General features: G+C 34.9%; 1 protein-coding gene across 4 annotated transcripts in view; it reads left to right on the top strand.

The window, feature by feature from the left end:
* ZNF148 (zinc finger protein 148) overlaps window positions 1-13,149 on the top strand; it is a 142,518-nt gene that overhangs the window by 73,824 nt on the left and 55,545 nt on the right. For all 4 annotated transcript variants that reach the window (XM_030942337.1, XM_010354812.2, XM_030942336.1 and 1 more), the window contains one exon: window positions 12,723-12,848. In XM_030942337.1, coding sequence (XP_030798197.1) covers window positions 12,723-12,848 — 126 coding nt within the window. The remainder of the gene's footprint in view (window positions 1-12,722; window positions 12,849-13,149) is intronic.

Raw genomic sequence — 13,149 nt, 5'->3', positions numbered from 1 at the left:
TCATCATTTCAGAATATTTTATTAGATAGCACTATATTAGAAAGCCTCTCAACTCAGAAACAAAATTTTATTTCAGCAATTAAAAAAATTATTTGGCCTATCCATTTTACACACTTACCAGACCCATTCAGGAGTATTTAGCAAATCGTAAATTTTTATGGTCTTTATTTTTTCAGTTTGGTGGCAAGCATGTTAAGAGGAAGGACTATGTTCTGTATTAGCAAAATAGGGCAAATTGTAATTCACAGTGCTGTATGCGACATTCATCTTCTAGAAAACTATTGCTTTGTATCACTTGAGCGAAAGGATTTTATAAAGTAGGAACTATCTAAAAAATCATGCTCTAGTCACATAATGATGTAATAAAATATGAAATATTTCAGGCATGTATATAATTCCTTAAAAAATGCTTCAGCATTCGTGTAGCATTGTTAGTCATGAATTTTTTTGCTATAAAGCAGCATGTATAAAATTGCAGGCATACTGTTATGCATTTTTGTGTTTATGATTAATTCATTTAATGGCCCAGGAAACTCAAAATATATTTGGCCTTTGGTGTAAGACCTCTGTTTTGGTTTTTAATTTTCCTTAAATTCTATTACTAGTTTAGGGAGGAGGGTATAGATAATTCTCCCAAATATTTCATGCTCCAGTCAATAAAAACTTAATATACAGATGCTAGGGATTGGTGACTTTTTTCTTCCTATTAGAAAAAAGGAATTGTTTTACCCATTTCAGTGGCTTTGTGGTATTTATTATTTTTGACAAATATTTTGTGCTTTGCTTTAATTGAGGAATTGCATTGCGTTTATTGGTGACGATTGATCTTTCAGAATCATTCTGGGGGGTGACAAATCAGTTTGCCTTTGTATTTGTTGGCTTAAATAGCCATTTATAGAATATGTTTCTTCCCCTCTCTGGCTAACTTCCAACTTGTTATTTATTACATTATGTACTTTTTCAAAGTCTTTTATAAGTTATACCCAATTCCTAACTACCATTGCATTTCTTTTAAAGGTTTTTTGAGGGATTCAGTAGTAGTTTTGTTTTAAGGAGAATAGATGGTAACTAACTTCAACTCTATTTTTTTCACGAGATTTCACTCTCATACCACATGGCTCTTTAAAAAAGTGTATTATCTACCAGCAATCATTATTTGGGCAGAAAGCATGTACTGAGTACTATTCCTTTCCTGGTGAGAGTCATGTTTATTGCTTATTATTAATGATTTCAACTCAACAGGCAAGTAGATGAATCAGATTGTCTCTTCCAGTAGATTGTTTTAGGGAGTTGACCCAACATGGTCTATTTTTCAGTATCCTCACTTGCTCTTAAGGTTGTTTGACCTAGTTTATATCTTTTTTTCCTCCTTAAGTGGACATAAATTGTTGGTAGAAGATTTCTTTATAGATGACTTTATTATTTTTATTTTTAAATTTTTTATAGAGATGGAAACTTGATAGGTTACCAGACTGGCCTTGAACTTCTGGCTTCAAGCCAGCCTTTTGCCTCAGCCTCTCAAAGTGTTGGGATTATAGGTGTAAGCCACCACAGCTGGTTTCTAGCTGACTTTAATAACATAACCAGTCTCCTAACACTCTTAATATAGTTCTGCCTGACCTTTGATGTCTAATTGCTTCATCTGGAATTGTGAGACAGTGGTACTAAAGGAGAGTTACGCTCTTAGACTAGTAGTACAGTACACAAATTGGAAATCATTTAGCACAGGGTATGTAGAGTCAGCCTAGCTACATTAGTTTCAGAGCGGTCTACTTTGGTGTTTTTATATTTGTATTTTATTATAAAAGGACTACATTGTCATTGTAAAAATTAAAACAAGGTAGAAGAAATAATAAAATGAAAAGTAAAAATTTCCTTGTTTCCAGTGTCTGTCTACTATTAATTCCAAAGAAATAGCTACTAATATTGATACCTTTCTGGAAGTTTTACATTTATAAAGAAACATATTGTGTGCATACATTTTTGTCTATATAATACATGTTGGATATATAATACATATATTTGACTGGGCTCAGTGGCTCACACCTGTAATCCCAGCACTTTGGGAGGCTGAGGCGGGTGGATCATGAAGTCAGGAGATCGAGACCATCCTGGCTAATACGGTGAAACCTTGTCTCTACTAAAAAAAAAAAAAAAAAAAAAAAAAAGCCAGGCGTGATGGCACGCACCTGTAGTCCCAGCTACTTGGTAGGCTGAGGCAGGAGAATGGCATGAACCCGGGAGGCGGAACTTGCGGTGAGCTGAGATTGCGCCACTGCACTCCAGCCTGGGCGACAGAGCGAGACTCTGTCTCAAAAAAAAAAAAAAAAAGCATATTTAATATAAATATACAATATTTTGTTTTACATAAATTGGATAAATGCTGTTTGTGTGCATTTGAAATTTACATTATTCATTTAATGACACATCTTGTGGAGATTTCCATGTTATTGCATATAAAACTGCCCTATTTTAATGAGTGATTAAAGGATATGCCATAATTTATTTAATCACACTCCTCTGTTGATTGACATTTGTTGTTACTGGGTTTGTTTGAATGAAATAATTGGAAAGGAGCGTGTGTGTGCGCGCGCGTGTGTGCGTGTGTGCACATTTATAACATTATTGCTCTAGGTATATATCTATTGAAATGTAACATTTATACAGAAAAGTGCACAAATCATAAGAGTACATCTTGATTTAATTTCTCTGAAGTGAACATCTCATGTAACCACTCTCAAGATCAAGATATAGAATCCCTTTTGGTCACAGCACTCCTCTAGTTCCTAAAGACGACTACTACCCCAACACTTTTGTCATAGTCTATTAGTTTTACCTGACTTTGAATTCGAAATAAGCAGAATCGTAGACACTATATACTGAGTATCTGGTTTCTTTATTTTCATTGTTTATGAGATATACCCATGTTATTGCATGTAATTTCTGTATAATCATCAGTTGAATGAATTTCATTTATTCTAGTCTAATAGGCGTTTAGATTGTTTCTAGATGTTTGGTATTAAGTGCTGCTGTGAATATTCTTGGATGTCACTTGTATGTATATTTACTCATTTCTGTTGGTTATATACTTAGAATTGAATTTACTGGATATGCATATGTTCAGCTTTAGTACATACTGACAAGTTGTTTAAATTGGTTTTGCCAATTTATAATGATTGCTCTATATCCTTGCTATTTGATCTTGTCAGTCTTTTAAGTTTAGCTGTTTTGGTGGTATGATAGTGGAATTACAATATGGCTTAATGCTTCATTTCACTGATAACTAATGAAATTGAATGTCTTTTCATGTTTATTGACAATTTGAATATTATTTTTTAGTAAGGTAGATGTTCATCTTTTGCCTAATTTTCTATTAGATTGTTTCTTTCTCTAACAGATTTGTAGTAGTTTTTTATCCACTGGTTGGATGTATGTATTGCAGTTATCATTTCTGACTCTGGCTAGTCTTTTTGCTTTTTTGATAAACAGGAGTTAATAAGGTTCAATTTATTGTATAAGTCTTTTCCTTTTGGTATTTTTTGTGTCCCTCTTAAGAAATTTTTGCCTATCCCAACATTGTGAAGGTATTTTCCTTTCTTAACTTCTGGAGGCTTTATGGTTTTCCGTTCCCATTTAGATCAGTAATCCACTGGGAATTGATTTTTGCTGGTGATGTGAATTGTGGAGATTAAGATTTGTTTGATAGCTCTGGTTTCTTTCTCAAACATACCCATAGAGATTTTCTTTCACTTTACTTTGCTGGGTTAATGTTTCAGTTTTTAGAACAACTTAGTATATTAAGATAATAATATGTTTTTAAATTAATGGTAAGGATTTGTACTAGGACTGGATTTGATTTCTTTTTAAGGTTGAAAAATGTAAAAATTTTAAAACTATAAAGAGAATAAAACTTGTTATAATCTTACTACTCTAGGGTAACTGCTCTTAACATTCCATTGCTAGCATTTTAATGTTTCATTTTTGTTTTTGTTTTTCTATGTAGGTAGTTGTGTGTTTGCATAAAATTTGCTCTATTTATATTTGTGTTTGTATAAAATTGTGAAAAGGTATTTATCTGCATGCCTATTTATATTTATTACTTTAACTTACACCATGAGCATTTCATCTTGGTCATTAAAAGTCAGATTTCTAATATTTGTATAATGCCATATAGCTGCATTATAACTTATCTGACTGTATCTTTATTATTGGGTATTAGACATTTGCACCCTTTTCTTACTGTTGTAAATAATATTGTCGTGTTATATGTGTGCTTTTTTGTCAAGTGAAAGCATTTCTTCAGTATAAGTCTCTTAAGACTTTTATTGTATATTGGCCAGATTGTAGTCTACAAAAGATGACCAATTTAGTTTCCCTCTAGTAGTATATGAGAGTCCCAACTTAGTATCATTATAAATAATCTAAAGAAGGAAATATGAAGTATAATTTCTAGATTTGTATATTATATTTAGGAAGAACAGCGACAACTGGACTTTGTCCTGGGTGGAAGGTAGAAAAGAAAACTAAAAAATAGCATTGGCTGGGCATGGTGGCTCACGCCTGTAATCCCAACACTTTGGGAGGCCAAGGCGGGTGGATCTCTTGAGGCCAGGAATTTGAGACCAGCTTGGCCAACATGGCGAACCCTGTCTCTACTGAAAATACAAAATTAGTTGGGCGTGGTGGTACATGTCTGTAGTCTCAGCTGCTTGAAAGGCTGAGGCATGAGAATTGTTTGAACCTGGGAGGTGGAGGTTGCAGTGAGGTGAGATTGCACCACTGCACTCCAGTCTGGGTGATAGAGTGAGACTCTGTCTTTAAAAAAAAAAAAAAAAAAGAATCTTTAGATAGGATACTGGGATAATATATTGAAAGGCAGGGAATTTAGAAGGAGGATCTAACGTGAAAGGAAAGATTATTTTTTAGGCATATTGAGTTTTAGATATCAAGATGTCTAAGTAGAGATATTTTATAGAAATTGCTAATCCTTTGTGTATCCAAGCAGTTACACACCTATTAATTGTATGATAATTAATAACTATATATTCATCTAGTGCTTTAAGGTTTTCAAGGTGCTTTTCATGTAATCTCATTTGATTTTCTGATGTAAGATGGATTTTATTACTACTACCAATTAACAGATGAGTTTATTATGATACTAAGAGGCATCAAGAACTATTTCATACTGCTCTGTACTGTAGTTAGTACTTTACAGAGTTATCGTATTTAACTATGAGATTTTCCCCTCTAGGTTACAGGTGAGCAAAGTTCGGCATGATTCAGTTTTAGTTGTTCAGTGTCACACACTATTAGTGTTACTATTTGAAACTGGATTTTATTTCTTTGAATTCCCAAGCCTGTGCTTTTCTTGTTTTGCCATATTACCACTGGAAGCCAGGTTCACCTAGCTAGTAATTGGAAGAGACAGTTTTGAAACCCAGGTCTTCTGTTTCATCTAAATATTCTTGGCATTTTGTCTTCTTTTTTTTTTTTTTGAGACAGAGTTTCACTCTGTCGCCCAGGCTGGAGTGCCGTGGCACGATCCCAGCTCACTGCAACCTCTGCCGCCCAGGTTCAAGTGATTCTCCTGCCTCAGCCTCCCAAGCCGCTAGGATTATAGGTGTCTGCCACTGCGCTCAGCTAATTTTCGTAGTTTTAGTAGAGGTGGGGTTTCACCATCTTGGCCAGCTGGTCTTGAATTCCTCAGCTAGTGATCTACCCACCTCGGCCTCCCAGAGTGCTGGGATTACAGGCATGAGCCTCCGTGCCTGGCCTTTTTTTTTTTTTTTTTTTTTTTAACATTTTGTTTTCCTTTAGTAATATTCACTACATGTTCTAAAACCACTAGAAGTTTTTTCTTATTTTGGAAGCAACCAAACTATAGTTCATATATGGAAAAATACAGTATGTTTGTATAAAAAGCATTTTTAAATAAGTTTGAATATTTAGATTTATTGAAAAGCAGTCCTGGACTGAAAGGTATTTGATCTTAAGTCCTAGTTTTACAACTTAATAACTTGGGTAAGACACCTCCCTGAAATTTTGGTAACATGAGGATAAGAAAGAATTCACAGATCACAATCGTTAGGATCTTAGTCACTGGATTCAGAAGACTTTGGTTTAAATTTTGTCTTTCTGTCTTAATTAATGTGCTTTAAGGCAAGTAACTCAGCCTTCCTGGGCCTTAGTTTTCTATTTTTTTTAATGAAAATTCTTAACATAGTGTTACTGTAGGATTCAGTGCAATAGACTATATAGGCTGGAGACCATGTCTTCCCCGTGTATTGTATTTATGTCTTCAGCACTTAGGACAGTGCATGGTACGTAGTAAATGTCTGATAAATCTTAGTTTATGCTGAGGAGGCAGAATCACAAACTCATAAAAATGCCATGTAAATGCTGAGTATTTTTGTAGTTAGAAAAATCAGAGTCTAGTTTAACTTTTCATTTTGAAATAATTTTATACTTAAAGTTGCAGAAATAGTAGAGTTTGCATAAACCTTTCACCCAGCTTCCCCTAATGTTAAAACTTATGCAACCGTATGGTACAGTTTTCAAGACCAGGAATTTACCATTGGTGAAATACTATTAAACTACAGACCTTGGTTGAATTTTATGTTTCCCTCCAAATGCCCTTTTTCTGTTTGAGGATTCAATTCAGGACCCACATTTCATTGAGTTATCCTATTTTCTTAGCCACCTCCAATGTGTTTCAGTTGAATGCAGACTTTTCTTCGTCTTTTGTGACCTTTATACTTTGATAAATGTCGGTCAGTTGTCTTGTAGGCTGTTTCTTAATTTGAGCTTCTCTGGTGTTTTCTCATGGTTAGATTGATGCTCTGTACTTTTGACATCCCCACAGAAGTGATGTTGTGTCCCCCTCAGTGCATCATATCAGGGGCACATAATGTGGATAGGTCTTAAAACTGGTGATAGTAACCTTGATCCTTCTTTACTGTGATTATCTGCTGGGTTTCCCCACTGTAAAATTACTATGTTTTTCTTTCTAATTGACAGATACCTTGGAGGAGATACTTTGAGACCGTTTAAATATCCTGTTTCTCAAAATTTTTCCCACTAACTTTAGCATCTATTGGTGGGGACCTTGCCTGTGATGGTTATTACCATGATGTTTACCTAATAGTGATTTTTGTCTTTTCTTCATTCCTTCTATATTGATGTTCCTTGTAGCTGTCCCATTTCCTCCATTTATTTGTTGTTTTTACTATTTCATTTTGTATCTGTGGATATTCATTTTATTCTGTGGTTTATAATCCAGTACTGTTGTTGCTTACCTTCTTGCTCAGATCACTCCATCTTTGGCCATTAGGAGCTCTTTTAGTCTGGGTCTTATGTCCTTTTGACATTCTCTGATCCGTTTTTGAATGCTTTAGCTTCTGACATTATGATCTCTAAAGTAATCTTATATTTTTCCCGACTCAGCTCTGGGCTCAACCACTTCTCAGAGGACTCTGGTTCTTTTTTATTTGGATAATGGCATTTAGAAACCAAGTTCTGGGTGCTAGGTGTGTTGGGTGTCGTTGCTTTTTAGTGACCTCAACAAACAAGCTAGGAAATACATGTATGTCTACTAAGCCACGCATGCACACAACATCTATAGTAATTTCTTTATATTGGTGGGGCCCAGGCATCTGTATTAAAAGAGGTTGAGTGTAGGAGAGAAAGGGATTGTATAGTTAAGCTATATCTAGATTAGCAGCTGTCAAATATTCTGGTCTTGGGGTCCCTTTATACTCTTAAAAAGTGCTGAGAACTTCTAAGAGCTTTTGCTTATGTTGGTTATATGTATCAGTATTTACCATATTCGAAATTAAAGTTGAGAAATTTAGAGTTTTACGTATTAATTTGTCACAATAAAACTCACTACGTTAGCATGTAACATTTGTAAATAAAAAATAACTGTTTTCCAAAACAAAAAATTTAGTGAGAAGAGGGAAATTGTTTTACATTTTTTGATATCTCTTTATTATCTGACTTAATATAACTGGATATAACGCATATCTGTGGTGACATATATTCAGTCTGTGGTGATATCACATTTTAATTAGCCTCTGTAAAATGCCACTGTATACTTTTGTGAGAAAGAGAGTTTTAAAAATCTGATACTATTGTGAAAGTAGTTTTGATGTCATGAATGACCTGAAAGGGTATAAGGGACCTTCAGGAGTCCCCCACTACGCTGACTGTTTTTTGCAAGTTCTAAAACATCTCTTGATTACCCTGACCTTTTTCTTATTTTCAGTCTTTCCTTTTTTATTCTCCCAACTTTAAACATAAAGAGTTAAGAACCACTGATGTAAATTTACTGAAACTGTTACAAAATATAGGCACATATTACTGGAAGGATGGATCCAGAAGAACTGCTATGAAGAAAAGGAGAGAACTTAAATTAGGTGATTTTATGGAACTTGGAAGACTAGAATTTCCAAGTAGGATAGGGATGGTCAGCACTGATTCAGGTAAGGTAACTTGATTTGATCAGTTCATCTAGTTCATCTTTAATTATATAAACTGTAAGATGGTGATCTAGTAACCAGAATTTACTTTTATAGTGAGAAATGTAATAGGTATATAGACCAGAATGTTTATTTCCAACTGTGGCTCTCTGAACCTTTTCAAAATCAAAGGATAGCTATGGACTTTTGCCTGACAAATGTAGCTCCTTTCAAAATTTTGCATGCAGTCATGGATCAGGCAAACGGGACAGATACAGTTCATGATTCACACAGGCCTGTCCATCAGTGTACTGCTTCACCTCCCTGTCCTGTTCTGTGGCTTTGTGAGCTTGGAATTTGAAGTCTTCCTGTTGTCTGGTTACATCAAACTGTTCTTGCAGTTCTGTCCTGGAAATATACATGCAAGTTAAACTTAATCTTAAATTTCTCCTTTTCTGGACTCCATGAATACCCCCATATTGCTGACATTCTTTAGACAGTACATTTACAGTACCGTTAATTGTGTCATACCTTTCCTTTTATATTTAAACCTGTTATACTTTTAGTCACCTTGATTCAACTTGGGTGTTGCCTAGGCAGTATTTTGAACAGGTTCCTTCTAGTGATAGTTAAACACATCTTTTTTTATACGGCTGTGTGTACTACTTTTACTCTCAGAACAACCATTTCTCTAAATTTGAGCACAATTCTTTCTCTATGCTGACTACAGATTATTCTTTCAAAATGTTTGGCCAAAAGAAGGAAGATAGTAGCTGGAAAAATTTTGGTCCACAAGAACTTATAGGGGAAATTTCAGTGTGCTTTTAAGAAGAGAAGAAGTAGCCAGTAGTGTCAGGGAAACTATAAAATAGATAGTGAAACAGCAGAGCTGTGGAAATGGGTGGGAATGGAATCAGTAGTAGAGTATAGGAGAAAACAGAAAGACCACCTTCATTTTATTCCAGTGGGTTGGAAGATGAGTGAGAATACCAAAATTTGAAATTGAAAATTGATAGGAACATGTGACTCCAGAAATGGAGAGGAGTGATGGTAAGGTCATATCCTTCTGCCAAGTACCTTAGGTCTTTTCTGTAAAGTAGATCATAGAGAATTTTGAAAGTTGAGCTGGGGAGCTGATAATGGATACTATAGGCAACAGTCTGTTGCCAATTCCTCACTGAGGAAATGATAAGGAAATAGTTTTATATTAATTTATTTGTAGAAGAATACATTGGGAGATGATAATGCTCTAAGTCAGTGAGGTTGTATGGTTAATTGGAGGGAAGTGGATGTCACTGGGTATGGGTGCAGGATGTTGGGAATGAAGAGAAGGAAGAGTCTAAAATGATTCCAAGGAGTCAGTCATCTTGTTTGGAAGGTGGGGAGAGAGGGTAGACCAAAATTTGCAACTGTAGTGAAATACTTATTCATAATATTATGACTGGCAACATTATTTTAGTTACATTTATATTTGTTACATCACTTATTGAGACTAGGTGAAGTTGAGAAGAGTAGCAAATTTGCAAGAAAAAATTAAAACGGGATATATGTGATAAACTTGCAGCTGTCATCATCTGTTGTTTTGTCCCTAAAGTCTGATGCAGTTATTTCACATTGTCTTTATTTCTCCCTTTGAATTTCTACCCTTATTCTCTGTTCCGTTCAGTTTGAGTATGACATGTGCTGTCTGTATTAGGTGTTTGTTTTGTTTTGTTTTGTTTTTTTGTTTTGTTTTGTTTTGTTTTGTTTTTTTGGTAATGCATCAGAACTCTGCATCTACATTTTAAGACCTTTGAAAAGGAAATCTCATATTTAGAATGTAGTATCTAGAATGTATGTAGAATGGCACTTTGCACATATTACAATCTCAGTAAATGTTTTTGTTATAGTATTTTAGCCTGACAGAGCAGGCACTTAGTAGCCATTGAATGAGAAAATGAATGACAGCTGTTATAAGAAATACCAATAAAGAGTATCTTACTTTAAAATATCAAGACAGTATACATGTACACTAAGTAGTTAAATATAAAAGTAAGACTTTATTTTGGGGTGAGAAATAAGTCTTGATAAAGCAAGTCATTCTGGAGTTGAGTAATGATTAGAATCGAAGGAAGGATATTTTCAGTATAGGGAGGACTCTTTATGTTTAAAGTCAGGAGAATAAAGAGGGAAAGATTGAAAATGAGAAATAGGGTAATTAAGAGATGTTTTAGAACTTGCAAGAAAGAACCAGCATAGGGAGTGGTAAGAGGAGAGGAAGCATGACAGTATAGGTCTCTACTTCTGTCTTAACTTGGGGAAGAGGTTAGATGAGTATAGAAGGGAGAGGTGAAAAGGAAATCATGTCTGGTAGCTTCTGTAGTTTCAAAGTGGGAAGCCCAGAGGGAGATTGGCTCAGTGGATGAGCAGGGGCCTTAGAGTTTTAGGAGAAATGTCTGAGTTTAGGCAAATCTGAAGAAGGGCAGGTAGGGTGGTGGTGGATGGTAGTGGTGGTGGCATTTCTGGACTGGTAATAAGAACAGCATTGAAATTCAGGCCTGCAAATAGGTATGAGGGTACTAATGGGACTAGGTGAAAATCATAGTATTCGTATAATCACTTTCCATATATGTGGAAATAACAGGTTCAGATATATGTATTAATCTTTTTTACTGTTTGCATATAAAGACTCTTCTTTGGTTTGTGAATGGCAGTTAACAGCAGAACTTATTTATGAATTTATCTTACACTCTTGACACTTGTTAAAGAGTTCCTCTGTTTTATTGCCGCGTGCTACATTTCCATAGTTTATTTGGAATTTACATGCTGACAGAAATGTTTGCACTACTTTTTGGTAGTCTGTCAAAATAGGGCAGAAAAATTCCACAGCTGCTTACATAGTCTGTTATCTTTTCTTGTCTCATACCCATTCCCAGTAATTGTTTTTCAGTAAATATCACTTCAGAGGTGACAAGAGGTCTGTATTCCCAAGTCTTGTAGGTGGTGATTTTACCATCCTATTTCGTATTCAAAATAATTGATACCAATGAAGCCAGAAGAGTGGTCACTGCACCCTTCTGTAACTTGGTAGAATTACTAGCTAAATAAATTATCATTTGCATAATGTTTTTGTGCCAAGGTTCTTGATTTGTGATTCTCCCATGGCCTGCATTTCAGGAATTCATGAGAACTTCCACTTTTTATTTTGTCAGTCTGAGATTCCTGGCTTAGGTTGCATTTTTCTTGTGAACCTCTTCTACGCAGCTGTGTTCCACCTTTACACTGTGAATCTGTAAGATGTTGATCATCTTTTGCATCATGCTTTTTAGTATGGTTATTGAAAATGTAGCCATTAGCATATTGTTCTTACTGAGTTATTCTCAAGGATCTTTAGTGTATTTTATAGCCTGAGTTGAAAGTTTCTTAGTTTTAAGGTTCTTGTTTAACTTCAAGGATAGATTGAAAATGTGGCAGTGAGGAGGGGATGACTGAACACCATCAAATCTGATGAGAAGTGACGACAGTACCGTTAGTGATCTTAGAACCTTGGTTTTTCTTTTCTTTCTTTAAGGACAAGTAACTCTGAGAATTGAGATCTGAAAATTGAAGAACACTGTTGAAATCTTAATGTTTCTTCTAGTATTTCTCTATTATGTAGTTAGTATCACATCTTGTACAGTATAGCGGCCTAAAATTATACTTGCTTCTGTAAAAACATATTTGATGATGGTTTGTTACAGAGCCCAGGAAAGTACTGGCTAAGATCTTGAGTCATATGACAAAAATGTTGAGCATGATGATGATTAGATTTTCATTGTTAATTTGTCCTTCTTTTGATAAATTATCTTTTAGAATTTTGTGTGATTTACTTGATATTTTATAAATACAGAGCCCATTCAGTATTGTGTTTTGGTTTTTGGAATTTAACCTTTTTTTTTGTGCTTTTAAGTATCAGTTTCCTTAAATGTGGGAATGAAATTGATGTTACGATTTCCTGACTTCTGCTTGGTCTTATGATCATCTTTTCCCAGGACGTCTTTAACCTTTTTTCTCAGGTAGATTTTAAAAAAAAATTGTTTATCCCTCAATTTATGTACTCTCAATTCTTATTACTCACTGCCTGTTGATGAATTCTATAGCACAGTATATAGTTAGCACACACACACACAGATCATCATTCTGGGAGCACCTACCTATATGTGGGTTTAGCAAAGGATTAAACATAAAATGGCCTTTTGTCACAATGAACTTTTTATGTCTAAAATTGGCTTTTCTTTTTTTAAACAGATAAGTGTAAAGCAGGAAATTACTTTTACTGATGTATCTGAGCAACTGATGAGAGACAAAAAACAAATCAGAGAGCCAGTAGACTTACAGAAAAAGAAGAAGCGGAAACAACGTTCTCCTGCAAAAGTAAGACAATATATTAAGGTGGTAATCACAACCCCTTAATTCCAACTGTTGGTTAATTCTATAGGCAAGAACCTGGCTGGACCCTAAGGCAGATGTAAAATTCTTGTGTGGTTTAGTAGGAAGGGGTGCATGACTGCATGGAGGTGGTGGGCCTTGCTTTCAATTTTTCTGCTTCTCTTTCACCAGGTTCCTGACTTGTCTAAAAATGAACTCTTCTTTTTCCATTTCTCTAACAGATGGCATGCATTGCCCTTTCTTCTCATTTGTGTTAGTTTTCCTTATCTTTATATGAAGGTTTCAG

Source organism: Rhinopithecus roxellana, chromosome 1 (genome assembly GCF_007565055.1).
Source record: "Rhinopithecus roxellana isolate Shanxi Qingling chromosome 1, ASM756505v1, whole genome shotgun sequence".
Lineage (NCBI taxonomy): Eukaryota > Metazoa > Chordata > Mammalia > Primates > Cercopithecidae > Rhinopithecus > Rhinopithecus roxellana.
Note: the sequence above shows the minus strand (reverse complement) of the source record. Positions and strands in the feature narration are given on the sequence as shown.